This window comes from Apus apus, chromosome 17, assembly GCF_020740795.1.
Source record: "Apus apus isolate bApuApu2 chromosome 17, bApuApu2.pri.cur, whole genome shotgun sequence".
Taxonomy (NCBI): Eukaryota; Metazoa; Chordata; class Aves; order Apodiformes; family Apodidae; genus Apus; species Apus apus.
The window spans coordinates 8,222,875-8,247,843 of NC_067298.1; the positions used below are offsets into that span (position 1 = coordinate 8,222,875).

General features: G+C 42.0%; 1 protein-coding gene and 1 pseudogene across 1 annotated transcript; both read left to right on the forward strand.

Moving 5' to 3' along the window:
- Window positions 1-400: 400 nt before the first annotated feature.
- DGKE (diacylglycerol kinase epsilon) lies at window positions 401-16,825 on the forward strand. The gene is made up of 11 exons (XM_051634922.1): window positions 401-1,259; window positions 2,877-3,036; window positions 3,490-3,609; window positions 4,483-4,626; window positions 6,487-6,644; window positions 6,941-6,992; window positions 7,139-7,252; window positions 7,746-7,817; window positions 8,299-8,426; window positions 9,178-9,289; window positions 9,590-16,825. Exons 1-11 carry the CDS (start codon window positions 802-804, stop codon window positions 9,779-9,781), a joined length of 1,710 nt encoding a protein of 569 aa, XP_051490882.1. The 5' UTR covers window positions 401-801; the 3' UTR covers window positions 9,782-16,825.
- A 2,777-nt stretch (window positions 16,826-19,602) lies between these two features.
- LOC127391949 (meteorin-like protein) lies at window positions 19,603-23,102 on the forward strand (annotated as a pseudogene).
- The last annotated feature ends 1,867 nt before the right edge of the window (window positions 23,103-24,969 follow it).

A 24,969-nucleotide genomic window follows, 5' to 3' on the forward strand; every position in this document is an offset into this window, starting at 1 on the left:
ACAACAGCTACAGGGGAAACACGTAACGACAGAACGAGATGATGGGGGGGGGGGGGAAAACATTTACGGCCGGGGTAAGAAGGAACGAATGGTACGATAACTGAGGCCCAAGTCTCCTCCTCCGAGGCCCTGCCCCGTGTTTCTGGCGCCGGGCCGCGCTGCCGCGGAACCCGCAGCCGCGAGAAGCCGGTGACGCCCCGAAGCGGCAGCGGCGGTTGCCGGGCTCCGGGCTGCGGGCTGCGGGCTCCAGACTGCGGGCTGCGGCTCCGGGCTCCTCCCGCTTCCGGGCGGCTCCCGGCAACGGCCCCTTCCGCCGCCCCGCGCCCTCCCGGCTCGGCTGCTGCGCTGCGGCCGCGCTGGGCCCGGTGCCCGCGGGGAGGCCCCGCCGGGAGCTCCCGCCGCGCTGCGGAACCGGGAGCGGGCGCGGGGAGAGGGCGGCAGCCCCCGGGGCAGGGCCGCGCCGGTCCCCGCACCGGTGGAGGGACGGGAGGCGTTTGGGGGCGGGCGGGCTCGTTCCCGGCGCCCGGAGAAGGGCGGTGCCGGGAGGAGGCCGGGCCGGCCTTGCGCTAGGCCCGGGCGGGCGCTGCAGGAGCCCCTCGCACCGGAGCCAGCAGCGAAATCCGTCTGTTGGGTGGTAGGTCGGATGTGGGGGGAAATAGGTGCTTAGCCCTAATACGGGATTAAAAGATGTTCCCTGAGACTGCGCGTTGGCTCCTGGAACGAGGGGCCGCCGCTGGGCTGGCCCTGCCGCCTGCCCGAGCGTTGTGAGGGGTTAGGCTGGGCAGGCTGAGCCGCTGAGGAATGGGAGGGACGGAGAGCAGGAGCGGCACTTCCAGCTCGGTCGTCGCGGACAGGAGTTTGGTGTTCTGGACCCTGTGCTCCGTGCTCCTGCCGGTGCTCATCACCTTGTGGTGCAGCTTCCAGCGGTCCCGGCGGCAGCTGCAGATCCGAGACATCTTTCGCAAGAGCAAGCATGACTGGCACTACACGGACCTCTTCGGCCAGCCCTCCTACTGCTGCGTGTGTGCCCAGCACATCCTCCAAGGGGCTTTCTGCAACTGCTGCGGGCTGCGGGTCAGCGAGAGATGCCTCCGGAAGGCCGACCAGCGCTTCCTCTGCAAGGAAATCATGATGAGGAGCAGTGGGGGAGCCCACAGCTCCATGCCGCACCACTGGATCCGAGGCAACGTCCCGCTCTGCAGCTGCTGCGTGCTGTGCGGGCAGCAGTGCGGCACGCAGCCCAAGCTCTGCGACTACAGGTACTGACAGGGAGCCTGGCCTGGCGTGAGGAAGTGCGGTGCCCTATTAGTACTGCGTTTTCTGCAGGGTCATTGGAACACAGTACCCCGAAGGAGACTGTACAACAGTCGAATATGAAAGCCTATTAAAAAAAACAACTTCAGAGGGCCTAACATGAAAATAGATACTTGTGGTTAATCTGGGTCATAGATTAAGAGTGTGGCATTGCAGCTCATGTCTGCTTGTTCTCTTAATGGCATTACTGCAGCGTGATGTCCTAGCTACTCTGTAATTACATATAAAAGGATCTTTATTTCCAAGAGAGCTTATATTTTAAGGGATGACATTAGGAAGGTTGTAATGCACTTGCCATTTGAACATTGGATAGCCTGAGCAATTTGGGTGGCACAGCTCAGAATTCAGAGTGCCAGAATGTGTGTGCATCTCTGCAAAATCAGCATGTGCTTAGTGTAACCAGAACAAGGAGCCATCCTATAGCAGTTTTTCATTGTTCATTTTTAAGGTTGCTCAGAAAAGTTAATGGGAAGGTAAAAAACCTACTGTAATATAATCTATTGTTGAAGTTTGTGGTAAGAGCGATAAAAATTTCAAGGAACCATTGAATGGGCTTGCACTGTCATCAGGAAGGCTGCTTGCAAAGCATGGCACAAAGTGGCATGTTATGTTAAAATATATTCCTGGTGGTCCGGGGCCTGGGCACAGTGTGCTACTTCAGCCTTCCCAAAGGATGTCATCTTTCCAGCATATAATTTCTGCCAGCTTCTGCTTTCTTTCCCTGTGATGCTGTCCAATGGCTTGGTTAAGTGTAAATCAGCATCCTGGCAGAAACAAAACCTTGAGAGTGTGTGCAGGAGAGGAGCAAAGGAGAGGATTTTGGAAGCAAAGAGGAAAGGAAGACAGGAAAAAGAAGAAAGTTGCAGTACAGGGCAAGTATCATTGCTGCTCCAGCCCTGTACTGGATTAGTCAGAAGGGCTCCAAAAATAGCTTCACAGCTGCTTAAACCAAGGCTGTGGATGTAGCAAAGGAGGATTAACATTCCGCAGAGGCTGGCAGTGAATGCTGCAGTATTTCCTCTTGTTCTGGTCTGTTTTCCAGGACAGCTTTTGGAATAGGTCAAAAAACTGTTTTGCATAACAAAATCTCATCAGCCTGGTGTGGTACTGATTAACCTTTTAGGTTTCAGACTTAAAGAGGAATTACCAGTTGTAAGAAATGGTCTTTAAAGGAAGGATAGAAATCCAGTTTCTCATGCAAGCTTTCAGTGTAGCTATTTATATTGCAGACAATGCAAGAGGATATTTACAGCATCTGTTTTTGCAATTAAAAAGAATATAATTAATTTTAAATGGTTAAGGGTTGTTTTTTTTCACGTAATTCAAATGCTTTTGTAGACTTATAAGCACATGACCAAGTTAAGTAATTTTCTGTAGCCAGTACTTAGTCATATGAAGTTCCAGGGAATGCTGGGTTTTCTCTGTAACATGCTGGAAATATTACTTACAATGGTAAACATAAGTACTTGTCAGAAAGTTAGTCTATCTGAAATAAATGAGCAAAGTCAATGTGCCCGTTGTTTGAGAAAAATTTTTTTCATGTTTTTTGGTCTCTTTTCCAGATGCGTGTGGTGTCAGTACACTGTACATGATGAGTGCATGATGGATTGTTTAAAGACTGAGGAGTGCACATTTGGAGAACTCAGAGACTTAATTATCCCACCATACTATTTGTCTACAATCAACCAGATGCGCAAAGAAAAACGAACAGATTATGAAAAGGTAAATGTCTGCTGCTGCTTGGGTTTATAATTATTACTTTTTTAAAAACTCACCACCTTAAAACTTTAACTCAGTACATGGCCAGGTTAATAGCTGTCAGGTGAATGTTTCAATATATATGAAGTGCTTGCAGTGTTAATTTGGAGGTGTTTGTCATTTTATCAATAGGGTAGTTGAAGCATGAGCAGACATACGGATTTTGTTATTCCAAAACAACACAGAGATTTGAGCACCTTACCTTCTTGGATGTTTTGTGATTATTCTCCTACTCTGTTCATAACATTGTAGTATTTGTTGTCCTAGGCACTGTAGAACAGAAATCTTGGTGTGTCAGGAGTGTTTGTTTCTATTTTGACTACTTCAGACCAATTGGGGGTTGGTTTTGGAGCAAGGCTTTAAACATTTTCAAAGATGTAGCATTTGTGTTACTGACTCACTGTCACCTTTTTGCAGGTTGTACCTTATGGCAAGAAACACTGGATGCCTGTAATTGTACTGGCTAATACTCGGAGTGGAAACAACATGGGTGAAACTTTACTAGGAGAATTTAAAATTCTGCTGAACCCCGTTCAGGTATTTACAGTGAAAAGCCACTATGATAAAGTAAAAGTTTAAATTAGAATAAACATGAGTTTGCTTACACAATGGCAGTAGAGTCTTGTGGAAGATGAGTAAAGGAAACAATTCATGCAGTTGTTTTTTTAAGTAAGAGTAGCTTTCTAGAGAGAGACCAAAAGTGCAGAGGCTTCTCCCACCCCCAGTTTGTTGTTGTCCAGTTCTCTGTTTATAGTAATACTTGCACTGGTTCTGTTAATGATGGATATCTGGCTCTTGAACGGTGTACAACTTTTAGAGAATGAAAAGTTTAGATTTTCTTCATTTGCAACCTCTGTTTGTTTAAATCCTCACTTGTGAAAATGTCCATTTACAGTTGCTGCTTTTTGTTGTCGCTTTCCCCTTAAAATCCAGTGGCATGGCACAGGATGTTGGTGTAAGGCAGTTGTTCCTAGGATTTCCTGGCTGCACCTTAGTACTTTTCCTTTAAAGTTCAAAACTCAACCTTAGAATACAGCCTGATAGAAATCACGATTTGTTTTACCTGTAACCCAGTAAGGCTTTAAAAAACCTCTTTGTATGCTGAGTATTTAAAAATACCTTTTATCTGAAGTCTTTAATCTTTACAGAATTCATCCTAATGCCTCTAGATAGAGACTTTGCTAGGAACCTCAGCTTGGTTTATCAATGGCAGGACTTCTTAGAGAAGCAGCTGGAGCTCTATTGGGAATTTGGGAAACTAAATCCTGCTGTTAAGTCAGGACAGCTCCTGCTCTAATGTAACACTGTAACTGGAGAATCTTTTTTTTGCTTTACAATGAGCTTCTTGTGAGGCCAATCCTGAGTCAAGTTCTGTGAATTTACAGAACTCCTTATTCTCCTGTCTCCTAGGTTTTTGATCTAAGCAAAATTACACCAGCCAAAGCACTCCAACTTTGTACCTTGCTGCCTTGCAACGCTGTCAGGGTTCTTGTCTGTGGTGGGGATGGCACAGTGGGCTGGGTCCTGGATGCAGTAGATGAAATGAAGATAAAGGTATTGTGTTTTAAATTCAAAGATGTCTTATGGTGAAATGAGTTGTGGAGCTGTGAAAATGCTCCACCTAATCTCGTACCTGCATTTATTGTTTTGATCTTCCTGAATAAGCCTACAGAGAAATACTTGCAGAATTGCTTATTCATGCTGGGATGGGGGGCATGCATCTTGTCATGAGTCCCTGTAGTTCAGGGAAAATATTGTAGAGTTCAATTTTTTAAATCTGTCTTTTCTGAAATAGCTACAGAATATTTTATGCATTGTTCTTTCCTCTTTGTATGAACAGATTTATTTTGTCATAAATAGCATTGCTAATAATGGCTCATGTGCTCTGACTGCTTATTTCTCCCAGTGCACTTAGTCTTTTGTAACAACGTCAAACATTTTTTGGCTATACTGGCTATATTGCCAGTGCATGAATGAGTGCAGTAATTTGCTTTTGCTCCTTATTATATATTCTAGAGTATCTACCAGTCTTCAGCCTCACCCTGTAACAACAAGTAGAGAAGGGAAAAATAAACTGTATGTTCACTGTTTGTTTGAAATGGAAGATATTCCAGATATTCTTCTGCTAAGAACTCTTGAGAAAATGAAGAATAATTACTAAGGCTTTAGTGCTTTACCTAATAAACTTTTTCTTTAGTGATTAAAGGAAGAAACTTAGTCTTCTTATATCAATGTCTTCTTATTTTCACTCTGCAGCTTTCTTGTTAATACATGAAATGTTGTAGTTGGAGGCTATTTATTACAACTTCATGCATAGTCAAACTGAGATGCTTTGAGAATTTTTATGTCCTGATAAAGTAGCAATGCAACAAAGTGTTACTATAAAGGTTAATGAATAGGAGTCTTGGACACTTGATATATTGTCCCTCAGAGCCAATATAGTTGATAAAATCTGGATTCTTCTTTGTTTCCAAGTATTGGAATAGAGTCATTGGAACTATACAAATACTGTTGAGATTTATCAGCAAAACATTTTTATCAGCAGTAGGTTATTTGCTCCCTTCATTTATCTTGACTCTCAGGTGCAGGTTACCTGGTTGATGCCTCTTCTTGAAGAAAATAGTAACCACAATGCCACATATTGCAAATGCTTTTCACAGCAGAATTTCAAAGGCCCTATAGCACATCTGAAATACCTCTTCACCCTTCAGTGGTAAAGAGCAAAGACCCTTGCTAAAGTGGCTGTTTTGAATGTCTGCCTCTGACACTCCGAGTTGCAGAGGTGATGTTTATCATCTGCTCCATCTGCTGGTGACAGTTGGATCTGGGTGTGTTTGGCACCACTGAAACTTAGATACTACTTAGATACCGACTTGCCTTCTCTGAGTACATGAGTTTCTGTCTGTGGTGAATGCTCTAGCATTACGTGCATCTGGTGCTTCAGACCTAACCTCACTTCAGCCTTGTAGGAGCATTTTGGTGCCTGGTTATGTTCCACAGCCTGGTGTACTGGGTCTGTCTTAGTGCTCACGCCACTTCCCAGAGGTGTGTGCAGTCACAGTCTAAGAACTGACTGTGGCTGCAGCAGCACATTGTCAGGAAATCAGATCAGAAGTTCAGGCTTTCACTTGTAGATCCAAAGCATCGTTCTTCTGAAGGAATACTCTATAGGATTAATAATGCCTTGTTTCTATATTGTGTTGTATTCTCTTTTCTTCTCACAATGATTTAACATTTCCTCTCTGCATTATCCCTATGGTGGGTGCTGAACTGTGGTATCTGCTGTGCCAGTGCTGCCAGCTCTTTTGCTCTGCACTGGGTAACAATATTTACCTAACCTAAACGTTTGCGGATAAAAGAGAAAAAAAGCGAGTGCTGAAGCAGGAGCTAATGTACAGTGTTTCTGTATCCTAGGGGCAAGAACATTTTATTCCACAAGTTGCAATTTTACCTCTGGGAACAGGTAATGACCTGTCTAACACACTGGGCTGGGGTGCAGGTTATGCTGGAGAAGCCCCTGTGGAACAAATCTTACGAAATGTCCTGGAGGCAGATGGAATCAAACTAGACAGGTAAGTAACAGTGAAAAGATACATTTGGTAGAACCAAACGTGACTATAGCTCTGCTGATACCTAGTTGCAGCAGTATAGCTAAAGAAACACTTGGAGTGCTCAAGGGAACTGCTAAATAACTGTGAGGTCCAAACTTTAGTCTTTATTTAGTTTTTCTGCAAGGCTTAATTATTTCATAATTTAAAACTAAATTTGAGTCTTCTGACTTGATCCCAGTATAGATAGAAGATTCCTAGCTACAGCTTTGAGACTAAATGAGAACAGTTTGTCCTAAGTAATGGCTATTGTTTTTCAGATGGAAGGTTCAAGTAACAAACAAAGGATACTACAACTTAAGGAAACCAAAGGTAAGGTTTGCAAGTATAAATATAGATTCTATGGAATTCATGTATGTTTATACTTTTTTAGCTACCTGCTTCCCAATAAACACTGTGACTTTTAAGTCCTAACAATGATATTTTATAAGACCATAACTAAAAGCTCTGTCTTACAGGTATTCACAATGAACAACTACTTTTCAATAGGACCTGATGCTCTCATGGCTTTAAATTTTCATGCTCATCGTGAGAAGACTCCCTCTCTGTTTTCCAGCAGAATTATTAATAAGGTGTGTTTATTAAAGTAACATTTTCTCCTTGTAGTTGTTGACCTGACTTAAGACTATTTTGTTGCTTTATATTACTTTACGCTCCTCCTTTTCATGCCACTGTAAGAGTTTGAACTCATTTGTTTTTGTGAAGGGTTTCCATGGGTGAAACATATTTCCAGCCTATTCACTAGTATTCTGCCTTGCCTCTGCTTGCAGAATATGCTGTTTGTTCAACTTCTGTTTAGAATGTCTCATTTGCTTTGAAATGTAATATGGATGAAGGACATTGCCTATTTCCTTTTAAAGTGAAAGGAAGTTACTTAAGCAAGTGGTAGCCTATCTCATGAAGAAAACTCACTTGAAGGATGTGTAAATAAGCTGCATATGAATTCTAGATAAGGTTTGCAGAACCATAACTGTATGTTAATGTTTTAATATTTCAAATAGTCTTCATATCTGTTGTCTTTTTCTAAAAGTGCTTTCTGTTCTCCCTGTTTGTGTTTCTTCACAGGCTGCTTATTTTTTTTATGGAACCAAAGACTGCCTAGTGCAGGAATGTAAAGATCTTAACAAAAAGGTTGAGGTAAGTTTTTTAACTTGCTTATTCTCTGGACAATCAGTTAAGTGTAAAAACTTACCTTGTGAAAGGAAAGGGGAAAAGCTTTGCAGTTTACATCTATATGGTATTTATGTCACTTGGAGTATTTTTATGTTCCTTTTGCTATCTGCAGCTTACTTCATGGAAGTCATATCTTTGAACTAACTGAAAATTCCTAAATTTTTTTTCTGTCCTTGACTTAGTTCTATGAGTTCAAGTACTGATATTCAGGTAAAATTTGTCTTTGCATCAGAGACTTTTAAAAGTAAATGTTCCTTTTTCTTTATTACAGAAATTTATCACAGATTTAAGGATATGTTGTGAAATCAGAAGTCATTATTTTTAAAGTATGAGAAGAAAACATGTTCTGTTTTTACAGTTTTTCCTTAAGTGGAAGCCTGTTAAACACATAAAGAGAATAACTGATTTTGATCAACAGTAATTAACTTCTGTTTGTTTTTTAAAGCTAGAGTTGGATGGTGAGAGAATCGAGTTGCCCAATTTGGAAGGCATCATTGTCCTGAATATTTCCTATTGGGGAGGTGGCTGTAGGCTCTGGGAAGGAATGGGTGATGAACCCTACCCCTTGGCAAGGTACAAAATACTTTTTTCTATTTAACTAATAAAAAAATAATAACAAAGCAAGCAAAAAATTTTATTCCCATGTGGACTAAGTTGCCTGGAGCAATAGCAAAGAGGGGAATAGGTGGGTACATTAGTTATTCCCTTTGGTGGCTTCATTCTTCAGAAGCCATGTGTATAACTACATAGTTAAAAGGCTTATGATCCTGGATTTCTAAAAATTATTTTGGTAAGGTCCTCTACCAAAAATATAAGCCATTAAAAGATTTTCCTGTAGATTAATAAATGCGTCCTCCTGGAAGTGTTCAATACCAGGTTGGATGGGGCTTGGAGCAACCTGGTCTAGTGGGAGGTGTCCCTGCCCATGCAAGGGGGTTGGAACTAGATGATCTTTAAGATTACTTCAACCCAAACCATTCTATGACTCTGTGAACTGACTGAAAAGATGGAAAATTATACAAATTTATGGAAGAGAATGTACTGTGGGCCTTAAATATGGAAAATGACTCTTGGAAAGTCATGTATCTGTAATTTCTAGAAGCTATCTAGAGTGTACCAGCTGGTGTATTGCCCCATACTTGCATTTTTTTATGGCTTCCTTTGCTCTTCAGTGTTGTTTGGTTTTCAGCACAAATAGTTGCAACACATTTATAGAACAATGTTGTCTGTATAGGCATAGCCTTAAGAGGACTGTGTAATATTTAAATAAGTATTCTAAAGCTCATAAGCATCACGGAAAATAATCTCCTCTCTTAATTCACAGATACGATGATGGACTTCTGGAAGTTGTTGGCGTCCATGGTTCTTTCCACTGTGCCCAGATTCAGGTGAAACTGGCAAATCCTGTTCGCCTAGGGCAGGCACACACAGTGAGGGTGAGTGGTGGTTATGAACCTGTTTCCCTACTTGTTTTTAATACACAGCGTAGAATCTGAAGCACTCAGCTATCTGATACCAAGTTGCATTTTGTGGCTGAGTTAAATGTTTCCTTTGCTTAGTAAAAATTAATGTTTGTCATAATTCACAGTCCTCTGTTACTGTGGTTGGTGGCCTGTCAGTGCAGCTTATGATCTACCAAGTTTCTCCCTGGCCAGGCTGAGAGCCTGTGGTTGTGAGAGGTGTCTGGAGAGCTACCTTGAGCTGCTATGATCATGTGTTCTTCTGTTTAATACTAGCTGATCTTGAAGAGTTCAAAGATGCCAATGCAGGTGGATGGGGAGCCGTGGGCCCAGGGGCCCTGCACTGTGACCATCACTCACAAGACACACGCACTGATGTTGTACCACTCGGGGGAACAAACAGATGACGACGCTTCCAGCGTGTCCGAGCAAGACCACGGGAGAGAACAGACGGACGAGGACGTATAGGTTCTGTGGAATTTCACTATGTATGGTGATGAACTTCAGCTCATTACAAACATGGAGAACACCTAATCTAAATTAAGGTTTATGCTGTAAGGTTCATACCTGTGAATTAACTAGAGCTGAGGAAAAAGCCATGCTTTCATGTTCATGAAAACTGTCACAGCTGAAATATCACAACTGCTTTGCCTTTCTAGCTGGGGGAGCTAGTCACTCTAAACGCTGGAAACAGACAGGTACTGCAGCCCTTCCTTGCTGTGGAATCAGATCTTCTGCACACAGTATAATATACTAAAGGTTTGATACCCTTGGAAAGGGGAACAGCTGGGAGTTTGGCCTGCTTCCACCTGCCCTCCTCCCCAGAACAGTTCCAGAACAGAAAAACAGACCAAATAGGATGGTGGGCTTATGTTGTGACGACAGCCTGCTCCTGGCTGCCATCTCTTCTTGGTAGCAGGAGAAGTACTGCTTATGCAGTGCGTATCAAATAGGCTTGACTGGGAGAGCAGAGGATCTGGGAGCTCTTGGGAAGGTGATTATCTAGAAAGATGCTTTTGGACCAAAGGTTTCTGAAAATGTTCTGTTAGCAAATGACCTTTTTCAGTGGCTTTGTAAGCCGTAGGCAGAGTACTCCTGAGGTCTTGAGTACCCAAGATGAAACTTCAAAGTAATTGTACCATGACTTGCACTGAATGATCCTGTGACTGACTCTGCTTCAGTTCAGTGAGAGACTAGTTCTAGTTTTTGTAAATAGCAACATCTTTGTTCTTGAGGAGGCCTTTTGAAGGAAAACTTGGATACAGGAGCTATCTTTTTTAGTTGTTTACAGCAGGGTTTTAAAGAAATACTGATGATTGGCAAATGTGGGTTTTTTTAAAGGCTTTTTAAAGATCTTGCTTCATAATGACCTGAAAATGATCACTAGGAAGTCAGTCTGTTAACTGTTTAAGTGTGGAGGTTGAGAGCTAAGTTTGCAGAGGTTTGCAAATTCTGGCGTTCATGTGTATCATTTGATTGGGAAAAAAAGCACGGAAGCATTTGTTTTCTGATTGGCTCTTAGGGGGTCAGAGACACCTGGTTGGACCTGAAACTTCTGAATACAAGGTGAGAAAAAGATTGGTGTTCTATCCTGAGAGTAAAAAACAGCTACAACAGTATATGGAAACTGTTACTTCGGCATATATGAAGCTTCTCAGGTTAAAAGCTGCTCAGGTGAAAACATCTTTGTGGTTAACAGAAGTAAAAATCTGCCTCCTTTTTTCTTTTCTGCTGTAGGAATGTTAAGCCTGCAGCAGGTCAGAGCTATAAGCTGAAGTTTAAAATTTGTCACTAAGTAATTAACTTATGTCCAGCTGAGTTACTGAAGGTGATCTTCCAATTAGGAAGAGAATTTATGCGGAATGTGTTGTGTGTAAGCCAAGATTCTAAGAAAGGTCTGAACCTTGAATGTTGCTGCTTTTGTCAGAAGTCCCCCAATCTTTTCCCCCTCCTCCCCTTTTCTCTTGATGATAACTGAAAGTAATACCTTTGGGTAAAGTAAGCTATGTTTCTAGGTTTTGTAAAATGAATCTGTTTTTCAAGAATATATAAAATGTTTGCATTAACAGTGAATTAACTATTTATATTTTAAAATAATTTATTGAAACCTTGACAGAGTCAGTATTTTTAAAACCTTCAACTGTAATCCTCTTGAAGAGCATTTTTAACTTGATGGTATTAATTGCAGAAGGTGTATGTACTAGATCTTAAATACTACTGATTATCAGTGAATTTGTAGCTGCCTGAAAATGTGATTGGGGTGTGTAATGAACTGTAAAGCAGAAGCCATTTGTAAATTCCATATTCATTAGTCTTATACACCTCATCCTAATGATTTTATTGTATGTGAATATAGAGAGAAAATTCATAGTTAAATTTATATAAAAGGTGTTTAAAATACCCAAAAGTACACTGTTAGATAAATCCACTACCCTTTTTTCCTTAGTTATGAGGTTCGATTTGTATTAGCTTCAGAAATCTTACAAGTTAAATTATTGATTTGTTGTTGTTGTTGTTATTTTTTTTTTAACAATTTGTAACCATCAGCCTCCTAAAAATATTTGTGTGCTATGGTTCTTATGTAACTATTGTTTACAAACAAAGGATGAGTCTGGAAAAGCAGGGTATGTGCTATGAAAGGCAGTATTTTATCAAGAGAAGTTACACCACTGGCTACTTGATCTAAACTATTCATAATACAGTTTAAAGAGTTTACCTAAAGTTGCTCAGATGATTATTTAAATTGTTTTAAAGCCTAAGAGCTTTTAATTGTTAAAAAACTTCACTCTTTGAACTCCTGACGTCTGGAAAAAAAAAAATCAATGCCAAGACTTTGAAAGTTGCCCTTTTTTACAGTGGGTGAGCTGGCTTCACCTGTGCTTTGCCTGAGTGGGTACCAGTGAGGTTGTACTATGTTTGTGAAGGAAGGATCTTCCCACTTACTGGGGCTGTCTACAAGTCCAGTCTTAAAAGTGTGTAATCCTCTTCGGGAAAAGTAAATCCATCGTTCCTCGTGGAGAAACAAAGGAGAATTAGAAGTGAAAGTAGCAGCTAATTGGGCATTTGTTCGGGACAATCCCTGGTAAATGGTTTTGTTTGTATTGGGTAGATCATCCCCTCCTTCCATGTGGAAGTGAAGCTGGTTTTCACAAATTGACTGTTGGTGATTGCAGCAAGTGATAAGTAGCAAGTGTAGCCACTGGAAGTACGGGAAAGACTCTGGTGAAACTGTATGTATGGTGTGGAGATTATTCAGTGAGGTTGAAGTGTCCCAATCAGAAATGGGGTGATCCTACTTGTTTAACAATATGTAGCTGTCACATGCATGACCAAAAAAACCCTTCATTTTAAACATACAGTGTTAGCACCAGAATCTGCTGGGAAGGCTGGCTGTTTCCAGGCTGTCCTTAGATTTCAATCTATCCTCCTTTCCAGTAAGTTGCAAATTGAGTTAAAACTTGTTTTCAGTTACTTTATGGAACTGTTTTAAGTTTTAATCCAACTGCAGACAGTGTCAGCAGTGGGCTCCCAGATTCTAATGCTAACAGAAATTAACTTTTCTAGTTTGTAATATAGGTGTAGCTGCTTAATGTTGTCCTATGTGTGCTGTGACTGTAAAACTGTCAGTAAAACTGCTTTTTTAAAGCTACTCCAAAGCTCTTCTGAAAACAGGTTGGAAACCTGAAAGTCCTGCAGTACATTCTCTATCCAGAAGAGGGTATTCTGCAGCTTGTTCTCATGTCCTGCACTGAAGAATTTTCCCTTACCCTGTTAAAAGATTAACATTGGAAAAATAGAGGAAGCTATGTTTCAAAAAGACCAATAATGAATAGTTGCTTCTGCCTTCATACAGTATAACTTTGTGTAAAATGTACAGGGTGAATAATAACATCAGTTGTCAAGCACTGAAAAGTCAAGTTACAAATATTATTTTTAAGTTTCATTGCTGCAAACACTATCATAACTGAAGCTGGGTCAGATTCTGATAAACTCTTGACTGTAGGTTCTCAATCCTGTGATGTGCTATGTGAAAACCTTACACTTGTATAGAGAGCCTTTCTGTGGGTCACCTTCCTGCCTTGCTCAAACCTCACACACACTGAGAGGATGTGTAGGCAGATTTTCATCTGCAGGGAACGTCTTGTCACAGGCTTTGTTTTACTTTGTGTTTGCACTTCAGCAATTCATAACAGGCTTAAATCGTTTCAAATATCACCTGCCTTTTTGGTCTTTCTCCATGTCCAGACTTCTTAAAAAGGTGTCTGAAGGCCAAACTTGCATTCTTTGACTTTAAGAACAGCTGATGAATGACAGTCACTTTTTTTTTTTTTTTCCAAAGTATCTGTTTAAAGCAGGTTGTGGTAATATGTGGAACATGCTTTTAACAGCACTTTGAAATTACTGCAGTTATTAAAGAATGTAGCCTTGTGTTTTCTTTGTACTGCAATGGCAATACTTCTTTTTCAAATTAATTTGTAATTGTGTTAAAATTTGAACATATTTTTTCAAGTCGTGCTGTTATGAATTGCATTTCAAGTTCACAATGCAAAGACTGTATAGCATAATTTGTGTACTTGATATTCTTTTTATACACTGTTGATGTTGCCTCTTCACGGGCTTGTTCTTTGTCCCAGGTCTTGGTTTTCTTAGGCACTAAGTAAATTGAAACTTCATTTACTTTAGTTAGAAGATTTAAGTACATGCTCTCAGAAAACAGACTTGCCTTTTTCCTGGCTGCAAAAGAAAATGCTGCCATGTTTGAACACACTTGGAGAAAATTATCTTGTTGAGGCAATTCTTAGAGCAAGAGTAAGTTAAACATTTCTTCTGTATAACTTCAGCTGATTCAGATGGAGAATTTGCTCCACTGTACTTTTTGTCTTGATGGTGTTTACAACTACTAGTAAGTACTTATTTCCCTCAGTCATTTAATTGAAAATTTTATGCTGGCTCATTTTCAACTAAAAAGGTTGAGACAGTATCAAAAGCTCTGCTGACATCAGGATAGTGAGCTTGTCAAAATAGAAAATTGGAATGGCTTCATGGAGCCTTTTCTTAAACCAGTAACCCACCTGCATTGGCTTTTTCAGTCACTATCACCACGCTGGAAGATACCAGAAGGGACTTCAAGGGTACAATGTTCCCAGTACCCCTGAACTATTTTGAAAGTACAATTTTTTTCTTTGCTGCTGGGGAGGAAACTCCCCATTCTTCACAGGTTTTGAGAACTGATAGTCAAAGGTTCTGGCTTTAGTTTTGCTGGTTCCTTCTAGTTCTGTGTTATGTTGCACTGAAGCTCACAGCTTTCATAGTGTATGTTACTGTAGCTCACTGGTTAAAAAAAAAACTTAAAGCACTGTACCTGAGCTGTGAACAGCATAATGGTATCAATGTGATAATACTTATGGTTTTTTACTTGGCAGCAAATGCATTTTGGTAGAGCACCACTTAACCTAGTTAGTTAATCTATAAGTAAGAGAATAGGACACTTAGGAATCATTGCATGTGTTCTAACTTCTAAAATCCTTTTTTTGTTCTGTATTCCATACCAACTATGAGTGCTTTTCTTCCTTTTGGAAAATAGATTTGACCCCTCATTTAGGGGTAAACTAGGATATCTTCAGATTTAAAAATACTGGTAGTATAACCGCTCCTGTTGAATGTCGACCACTTCTCTAAAAATGCTCTGACTTTTCCTCTGAGAAATGATACCTGCTTCCTGAATACAGGAATGAGACAACAGAGACCACTTGTTCATTTAGTAATTGGGTATATTAAGAGAATTTACATATTGTGTATGTCAGTTTTGTCTAGGCCACAGTTCCAAAAGCATGCCATGATCAAAATTTGTCTCACTAAGAGTGCTGAATACCCAGTTCAGGTTTTGGGCATCTCAGGGAGAGACTTGTAGTTGGAGTAAAGCCACATGCCTTGACTAAACCTAGTGATGTTATGCTGATTTACATTAGCTGAGGATCCTGCCCTTAACTGTTCAAAAGTATGAATGTATTCAATTTTTTACTTTGTTTCTGGTTAATACTGCCCTGTTTGCTGTGCTGTGTACCCTTCTTGCTATGTAATTTATTTGTTGTATTGTTTCATTTGTTTGTAGATAGAAGCATAAAAATAATTTTCTCTTTAAGAGTATGTGGGAAGTTATGTTGTGAGTTTGTTGCATTTTCTATCTTCAAAGTTTACATCCCTCAAAAGCCACTGTGTCTGCTACCAACTGTTTTAATGCTTAGAGTACCTCCAGCCATCTTGTCTTTCTAGGATTTTTATAGTTAAACAGAATGGATTTTTATTTTTGTAGCTTGTAACTTCAATATGTATAGTAGTTATTTCTATTTAGTAACTAGTGATAAGAATAATGTAAAAATGTTACTTTTAGGAGCTGTAACTCTAAATTAGTAGTAACTACTTACAAGAAAATACCAGCATGTTAACAGTTAAAAAAAAAAAAAATTAAACTTGGAAATAGCTTGGAAATACTGTGATGCTGTGACTTGGGGTTTGTACTGACTGTGTTTATGCATATATTCTGAAGTTGCACTAAATAGGTAAAAAATGAGCTTCAAACACAAGTGATAGATTAAAAAGTCCAATTTATAATATCTTAGTGTTTTTTTCAACCAAGAAATGTGACATGTGGGATTCAGTGTTTTCTTGGTTTTCCCACAGAAGGGGTGATATTCCTTATGGTGCAGTTTGAGATGTGTGTTACTTACTGCCCTAATACAACCATTCCTGCCTCTCTTCTCAGAACACAAACGCAGAGCAAACCTGCACGCTCACAGCTGAGATTGCATTTGCAAAGAAATAACCAGCCAATGTAGTACTGGACCTCCAGTAGAAATGTTTAGAGTCAAAATGTATTAATTTTTTTTCTTGACATTACATGATGCTTTCAAATCACAAATTGTTTTTCCTTTGTTTTTTTAAAATAAGGCAGGCAGAAATGAGAGTACAAGGAGGTATAACTGCAAAGCTCTTAGTCACAAAAGCTGAGAGGTGTGTTCTTAATTTGCTGCATAGGCCCAGAAGTGTGATTGTGGAATATCTCATAAAAACCCACTTTGTTTGCACCCTCGTGGGCTTGATCCAATATTTCTGAAGCGGGTGGTAATACCAGAGGCCCTGTAATTGTGGTATTCACTCAAATAATTACATGTGGGTGATGTGTATTATTTGTGTACTCGGGCCAGTTTGTCTGTAAGAAGCTGTAACGTCAGTGAAATCCCAGAACTGCAGCTGGGTCTGTGGTGGTACTGCACATAAACACAAGTGAAACTTGCCTTCAGTCAGTTGTATCAAGGCCTGTCCTTGTGACTTGGGCTCCCAGAAGGCTCCTTTGAGAAGTATCTGCTCCATATTCTTCACAGAAGTTTATAAATACCGATTTTTCACAGCACTGACTGCTACTGAATTTCCTAATGCATCTTTTTGTTGTCTTGTTATTTGTACTGTATTTCTCTGTAGATTAAATTGTATGGATTAAAATATTTAAATTCAGGTTTTTCTCTTCCTCAAAGCAAACGTGAGTTTTCAACTCTAGTAACAATCTAGCGATGATAACTGCCTGGCTGTCAGAGGGCTGCACAATGAGCAGCTTGTTTAGTTTGAGAACAGGGTTGTATTTTGCTGTGTCTCTGCCTGAGATCCCTGCTGCGAAGTCCAAGCATCTCAAACCCCAGGTACATGGAAGTATTTCTAGACAATATGGTAATATCATTCAGAGGGAAAACTCAAAACTGTTTGCTAGACTATTAAGATGTTTCACCAGCTGCTTGCCCACTGCTGGTTCATCCTTCTCCTTGAGCTGTTCACCCCTGGGAAAAAGATGAGTTTTATGGCTTTGGAATAGGTATGTTTAAAAAGCTTGGGCTTCAACAGCATTTGAAATGTCTAGATTGTTCCTTCTCACTGGTGTCAGTGACTTGGGATCTTTGGTACATATTCTTTATTTAGTCTAAGGGTAGAATTTCCAATTCAGAGTTTTAATGGGAGAGGTCTTGGTGTTAGGTGGTGCTGACAGGGTGCTCAGCATGTCAGCAAAATACACACCCAGAAAGGGGAAACTCTGCTGGAAGACATTCAGAGATCAAGTGGCTCAATGCTTTCTCCTGATGGCAGCAGATGGGTTAGTTGGGGATTTTGGAAGTGAATGAATCCTCCTGTGGGGCCACTTAATCATAGTGTCAGTTCCCTCCCCAAGTCCTTTCCTCTGTTCCCCAATCTCATTTGCACAAAAGAGAGAATGGGCTCTGGCCTCTTAGCTCCTATTTATGCCACAATCCAACCTTTTAAAGACTATTTGTGTGCTGTTTTCCATTCAAGATGGGGTCAGAGCATAGATATTCAGCAGGCTTTTCCTTTGATGGGTAGAACAATAGTTTCACAGAACTTGGGAGATCACTGGCATTAATGCCAGTACAAGATCTGGGTTTAATGCATTTTTAAATGTTTTTAGAACTTGCTGAAGGGAACAGTGCACCAACTTGAGGCAAGCTTTAGGGTAAAGTTGTCTCCAAACTTACACTGCAGGTGTATGTGGGGAAAACCACAGGATATTAGAAAAGTGCAAGTGAAGACTGAAATTCTAATTGATATATAGAAGTAAAAATGTAAAATATTCGTTGAATGAAAAGCAAAGTGGTTGTGTGGGGGTCCAAATAAGATTGAAGAAGTCCAGTGTTAGACACTTGAGGGTTACAACCCTGATTTCAGGGTATCTCCTCTCCCAAATACATTTTCCTCTGAAGGCAAAGCCCTACTCGCAGAAACGCAATGGACAAACATGCTTCTCTTTCCTCGTGCACTTGCAGGCACTGTGAGAACACGCTGCTAACCACAAGGTAGCAGGTGGCCGGAGAGCCCTGGTGCCCGTGGGCGCGGAGGGGGAGCAGGGCGGTGCAGATCCCGGCACGTGCCGCCCCGCAGCGCCCGGGTCACTGGCCCCGGCTGCCAAATCCTGATTCTGCGCTCATCGGCTGCAGAGAAGAGCCTTGCTCTCAGACCTGCAAAAGAGCAGCTCCCCATGTCGTTCCTTGAAAATACGGAAAGGGCAATGCATATAGAAATGTAATTATTGGCAGGCACGGCCTGGCTTTTAGCATGATTGATTGCAGGCCCTTGTGCTTTCTTATGCATGGACCCCTGAAAGGTACCCATGAAAGCAAAAGTTTAAACTATTGAATTTCCATCAGTCATTCCATGTTTGCTTTGATCAGGTTGACACGATTTTTGTTGGTTCCTAAACTGCAGCGAGAAACTGTTATTAATCACTTTTAAATATGTTTTCAAGACAAAAGCGGGCTGCCTGGCTCGTGTGACGCAGAAAGCGATTTAGAAAGCAGAAATGCCTGGTTTGGGGTTGATTCCCTTCCTGGGGCACTGAGGGGGCCGGGGCCGCTGGTGGTGTCGGCGGAGCGAGCAGGGAGGGGGCGGCAGGACCCCCGCCCCGCGCTGAGAGCCCGGCCCCCGCTGCAGCTGGAGGGGCAGGTAGGTGGGAAACGGCCGGGGGGGCTCGGGAGCTCCTGTCCCGTTAACCGGTCCCCGGGGCGGGAGGTTCTTTGGGCTCCGACCCGTGGGGCAGGGAAGGGGAGCAGCAGGTTCCGGCTCCTGGGGGTGGCAGCAGGGCGGTTCTTCGTTGTAATTCTGACAGGAAAATAACAAAATTTTCTCAAAAATTGCACCCCTTTCCTCTGCGTTTTGTTGTCTTTTTCTCTTTTTGCCTAATTTTGCTCTTGCGGATTTGATTTTCAGAAGTGCCATACGCAGAGCTCCCTTTTCTGAATGCTGGGAAACGGCAGCGGCCAGAACAAGAGCTCAGGAGCAGGGCCAGTCTGATTAGAAGCACTTTATCCATCAATTCTTATTGGAAACGTTAAAAATAATTTTAGAAATTTAGGCTTTTAAACCTAATTTTTCAGACAAAACATCAGCACAGATTGTAGAGCTCCTGCCTTGAGCCAGTAGCGCTCAGCCTTGCCTGCCCGCAGGTGGGATTTTCTGGAGAGCTGAGCATTGGCCAGTCCTAGCCCACGGAATATGTTTGTTGCTGTTGAGCAGAGAGAAGTTGCTTTCTATTATTTTTTCTGGATGCTGCAGGCATCCAAGCATAGGTTTGCTGAGGCTCCTTTCCGTGCAGCTGGGTGCAGCACCAGGTGTGAGCAATCCCCTCCCTTCCCCGTGGCACTGCAGCAGTGGTGGGGAGCTCATCTGGAGGGTCAGAGCTGGGAGCAGGAGCTGTGGCAGTGGCTGTCCTGCTGGGCTGTCCTCCCTGTGCTATGGGCACCATTAGTGACTGGTGGTGTTGTCTTGGCAGTGGTTTGAGCTGGGAGCCCCATTCCCGCACAGTGGAGCAGGTCCGCCTGCGCTGTACTGAGGGTTCCCTGGAATGGATGTACCCAGCGCGAGCCCTGTGCGTCGTTCTGGAGCCCAGCCTCTCCAGTGCTCAGCACACCACTATCTGCATCAAGCCTGCCAGTGACTTCCAGGGTGCCAGCATCTACGTGGAACATGCTGGGCAGTTGCATCTGCTGGTAAGCGAGGCACAGGAGGCTCGACCCCGCCACGTTCTTGCTTCAGTGCCCACACGCCGCAGCGAGTGGCCCTGTTCCTGCAGGCCAGCCCGCAGAGGGACATCAGCCGCCGGAAGGCCAGCTTCCAGTACGAGCTGCTGAGCAGCCAGAGCACTGCTGGCCTGGACTTAAAAAAGATGACACTGGTCGAAGGTAAGAGCTGGGCTAGCCTTGGGTCTCCAGTGTCAGAACAGATCCAGGGTGGCATCCGATATCTGTGAACCTTGTCAGTGCCTCCCTAGGGACAGAAGCTGTTTCAGGCTGAGGGGTTTGTCATTGCAATGGAGGCCCTTCTGCCAGCTCACTAACTGGTGGGTGCAGTGTGTTTTCAGATTTCCACTGTGAGGGGCAAACTGTACACACAGGAGAGCACACAAAAAAAACCCCTGTCACTCCATTAGTAGCCATTTTGGTCCTGGACATATGCACAGTGACCATGGGTGTCCCCAGCCCTGGCAGTACCATCACTGACAACACCCAAGTGGATGTTGGGAGCCTAAATACCATATTCAGAAGAGACCTAAATTCATCAGGGACCCAAGCCCTGAAGATGGTTGCTGGAAATTAGAATGATCCTTTGAAAATGGGATTAGACATCTGAATTGATTGAAACTTGATTACCTTTTTTTTTCCAACAATACCTAGTACAGTATTCCAAATAACTCCCTGCTGTTGGGTTTTTTCCTAGCTATGTGCCGGCGTTGTGACAACGTGGAACTTCTCGTGGCCATTGCAGCAGTGATTTTGGTAAGCTGACTAAAGGGACACCCTGCCTTTAACTGTGTATTGATTATTTGGATTTATTTGCTTCTTTTCTTAGAATAATGATATGACTGTGCTCTCTGAACCAAGAATGAAATTAACTGCATGAAAAAGTATTTGAAGGGGGCAGAAAAAGAAAACCTAGAAGGGAGAAGCTTGCTTTCATGGTGCTCGTTTTCTGTGGGCAGAAAGATGATGATCTAAAACTGAACTGAAATAATTCTCAAAAGGGTGCTGCTGGCTCATACACTGCAAAGCCACATTCTTGTAGATGCACACACAGGTTATACATGCTTAGTGTGTTCCTTTTTATTACCTTCATCTGACTGGGTTTTGCATATGAAAATTTGTACCTCTTTGATGATGTCCAATAGTTAAAGCTGTAGAGCTGCTTCTGCACATGGCCACAATTATATTGCTGTAAAGGTAACTACATAAATAAAACTAAAAACTGTATTTATCCCTATTCAGTGTTTAAAAAAACCCGCCAAATCACTGCCTTCCTAATAGGGACAGCCATACTTCAAGACTGTTGAACCCCAACATCATTGTGCTGATACAAAAACAGAGTGTAGATTGTGCTTCCCTCAGAGTGCTCCTCAGCTGGTAATTTTTCTTCTTCTAAATTAACTGATCCAATCCAGCCCATTGTTTCTCCTTGATGAAGTTATCAGTTCCCATGCTGTTCTCCCTCTGCGCTGCCTGAAAGAGCAGAGACTGACAGATGTGGCAGCCCAGGCACAAAATGGGGACACTGACACTCCCAGCAGCAACAGACCAGAAGAAACAGCCCTTTGAACTGGCTCTATTTATGGTCTGACTTCCTTGCTCTAAGCTCACAAATGGCTATCATCAACTTTTTTGATTAGAGAAACTAGCTGCTAATGAAAGTGTAAATAACACTGGGAGTTAATAGGGGCTTTATAATTATTCTTAAGATTAAGGTCTTCAGTTATTAGGCCCTGAGCAGTGCAGGAGCAACTTGGAGCACCAGGAGCGAGTGCATTATAGCTTGTCAATAGACTTGGGTGCATCTAATTAAAAATGATCACACAGAGCGGGAGACAGAGAGCAAAGACATCTGTTACACAAAATTCTGGATTCCCTTGGAAATTGAATTAAATAAGAAAGTTCTTGGAAACCTCAGAAATAAGTTTTTTTCTGCCTCTTGGGTTGTTGAATTCTCTGTACCTGAATGAAGGAATTTTGTAGTGGAAGCAGGGTGATGTTCCCCTTGCATTGATCATTTGTTCTCTTGGCTCAAATGGTGGCAGTTTCTGAGCCTTCTCTGGTTATGGGGTTGAAATTTAGGTATTAGAAGAATAGTTGATGCCTGTAAAAAATTGGAGGTGATGAAAATAGGACAGATGGCTTCAGGTCAGCAAACACCTCTCAGATGGGATGTTTCATTCTCTGTATGGTTAATGGACAGGATGCTTTCAGACAAAAAGGCTATGGCTTATTGTGCTTTCATTCCCAGAAAACAGCTAGGATCATTTTTGGAGAAGATATATGTATGTTGTATGATTTTTAAATAAGGCTTCAAATAACATCACTTTAAGATGTTTGCATGTTCATGTTCTGCATGTTGTTCATCTTCTCTTTAAGTGCCTTTTGGTGGATGAATGACTGTTGAGGGGAAGAAAGTGCCAAACTTTTAAATGTAAACATTTCACATTTTTTCCAACCTAATCCTATGCTGATTCTTCTTGGATCAACCTCTGTTACTGCTGTCCAAGGAAAAGCTTCAGAGTCTCCTGGAGACAGGAAGGAGATAGTCTGTGGCAGTCATTGTCTTGCAACATAGGCTGAAAAAATGGGATCCCTGAGCTGACCTCTTTTCATGTACATTTTTATCCAGCAAGTTCCATGCTTTTCCCTCAGATGGAGCTGGTTTGAGCAGCCATTAAGCATGATTCCAAGGACATAGCACAGTCTGTGTAGGGATCCTCTGTGCTAAGGATGCAACGTAGGCTCAGAAATGTGTCCACCTGTAGGTGGCAGGTGTGCAAACTGCACAACAAATCTCTTCCTCCACTTACTTCAATCAGTGAGCCCCTAGTACCTGAACTACTTCGCTGCTGCTCCATAACCAACTGCTGTCTTCTTCACATCTAGTGGTGAAAGGATCTATCCGAAGTGTTTCCCATGATTCAGAGAGCCACATGTCACAGGTTGATGTCAGCATCCAGAAACTCTACAGGCAGAAAAACAGAATTTTCCAGCAGGATGAAACAAGTGGTGAATGGCGAGGCCCTAAAAGAACCCTGCTGCAGTGCATGGTGAAGAAGGGAGGTGGAGATTTCCTTTTCACTGGAAGTGAACATTTTGGAGAGGCTTGGCTGGGCTGTGCTCCTCGGTTCAAAGATTTCATGTTCATTTACCAGGCTGCCACAGAAAGAGGAGCCAACCCCTGTGAGTTTCAGCTCAACTGGCAGGAGTGACACTGGAGTTGAGAACTGAAAAATTTCAGCCCAGTTTTTGGATACTGAGTCTGAAGTAGAGTTAAAACCAAGGACTAAAGCTAACAATTTCACCAAAACTGGGGGCTGGAGAATTTCCTGAAGATAGTAGCTCTGTGAGCCTTGTAAACTCTGGCTTTTAATCCACATTTGCATTAGTTGCATTAGTTTCTCCTTCACATCTTCTTTGCCTTGCAAAACAACTGAGTTTTGAAAAGGTTGTCTTTTTTTGTGGTTAGAAAGCAGCTTGTGCTCAGTATTACAGAATTCTCTCTTAACATCTTTTGCTCTGTAGACATACTATGTGCTTTTTCTCTAGATTTCTTTCCTCCCCCATCTCTACTTGATATCCCTTCTGCATGGCTCTTTTTTTTCTTTTTTCTTTTTTTTTAAACCAATGCTGACTGTATCCTTAGCCATAGTTATTAAACTTTCAAGCAATTGGCAGGTTTGCCAGGTTTTTTACCTTCTGTATGTTAGCAGAGAGATGAACTAACCCTCTGGGGCAAAACCACAGCTGAAGTAATTCTGCAGTGCTCTGTTGAATTCTGCACATTTGACAGCCTCTGATTTTACTCTCCATGCTAACACACAGGGGGGCTGCCACTGGACTTCAGCCAACACAAACACTAGCATTGCCTCACTGCCAGATGAAGAAAGGTGCTTGGAGATAATTAGGAGTTTTGGTTGTAGCATTGTCTGCCTGAGGATGTAATCTTTGGTATTCCTAGTCCTGGGCCCACGGCTCTGGCAGTTGTTCAGTGCACAGCAGGAAAGACCCCAGTGGCAGGAGGCAGTTACACTTACAGATACATTGGGGTAAAAGTAAAAGGTCAAAAGGTTACAATTTCAAAAAGGTTAAAATTTCAAAAGGTCTGAAGTCAAAATGTGAAAAGGTCGTAAGTCAAAGGTAGACAGGTCAGAGGTCAAAAGGTGAAGAGGCCAAAATAAAAAAGCTTAATTTGTATATATCAAACTTCTGTAGGTGTTTGCCTTTTAGAGAGGCCGTTTCTTATAGTATTAGTGTCATAATATTTGCTTAAGTAGAGCATACTCTTTTACCTATGACCATTGACTTTTTGACCTCTAACCTTCTGACCATTGAGCTCTAACCTTCTAACCTCTGACCTTTTGACCTGTGGCCTTTAAACCTTTTGACCGTGTGATCTTTTGGCCTCTTTCCTGAACGTTAGCAAAAAAAAAAAGGCAGCCACAAAACAAGTTTAAAAAATTAACTTTTCCACTTAAAGTTCTCCAAGTGAGTTAGGCTGATTAAGGTTTTGGGGAGTCAACTCTCTGAAGAGTTCCCAGAGAGTCAGACTATGGTATTGCTGGATCAGTGTGGCAAGTAGAACAAAAACTAGAAAAAAAAAAAAATTAACTACTTGTCCTATGATGTCCCTGGTCCTCAGAGGTCGATTGGATCTGCCAGAGTTTGACCACAGTTTCAAAGGACAGACAGACAAATAGATGCTTTGAGCCTGTGTAAATGTGACTGTGACTACAGCCTGGGTCCTGAGCAGGTGCTGAGCCCCCAGAGAAGCCCACATACTCATTACTCATACCAGGCCTGTTTTCTTACCTGCCAGTGTAATTTCCTCTTGGTCTAGCTTTGTGACCACTTTTTCACAGCAAAAGGAACAACAGACTTGAACTCCAAATAATATTATCTAGGAATATATGTGAAAATGTCTGTCAGGATGTTTCCTAATACTTGTTTCTCTTCCTAAAATAAAGTGACCTTTGCTAGTGTTTAACAGACTGTCTCTCTATACCCAGTTCTCCAGCTCCCTCCGATCTCTTTCCCCCATCTCTCCCAGTTGAGTGGCTGCTACTTCTCAAATAATCA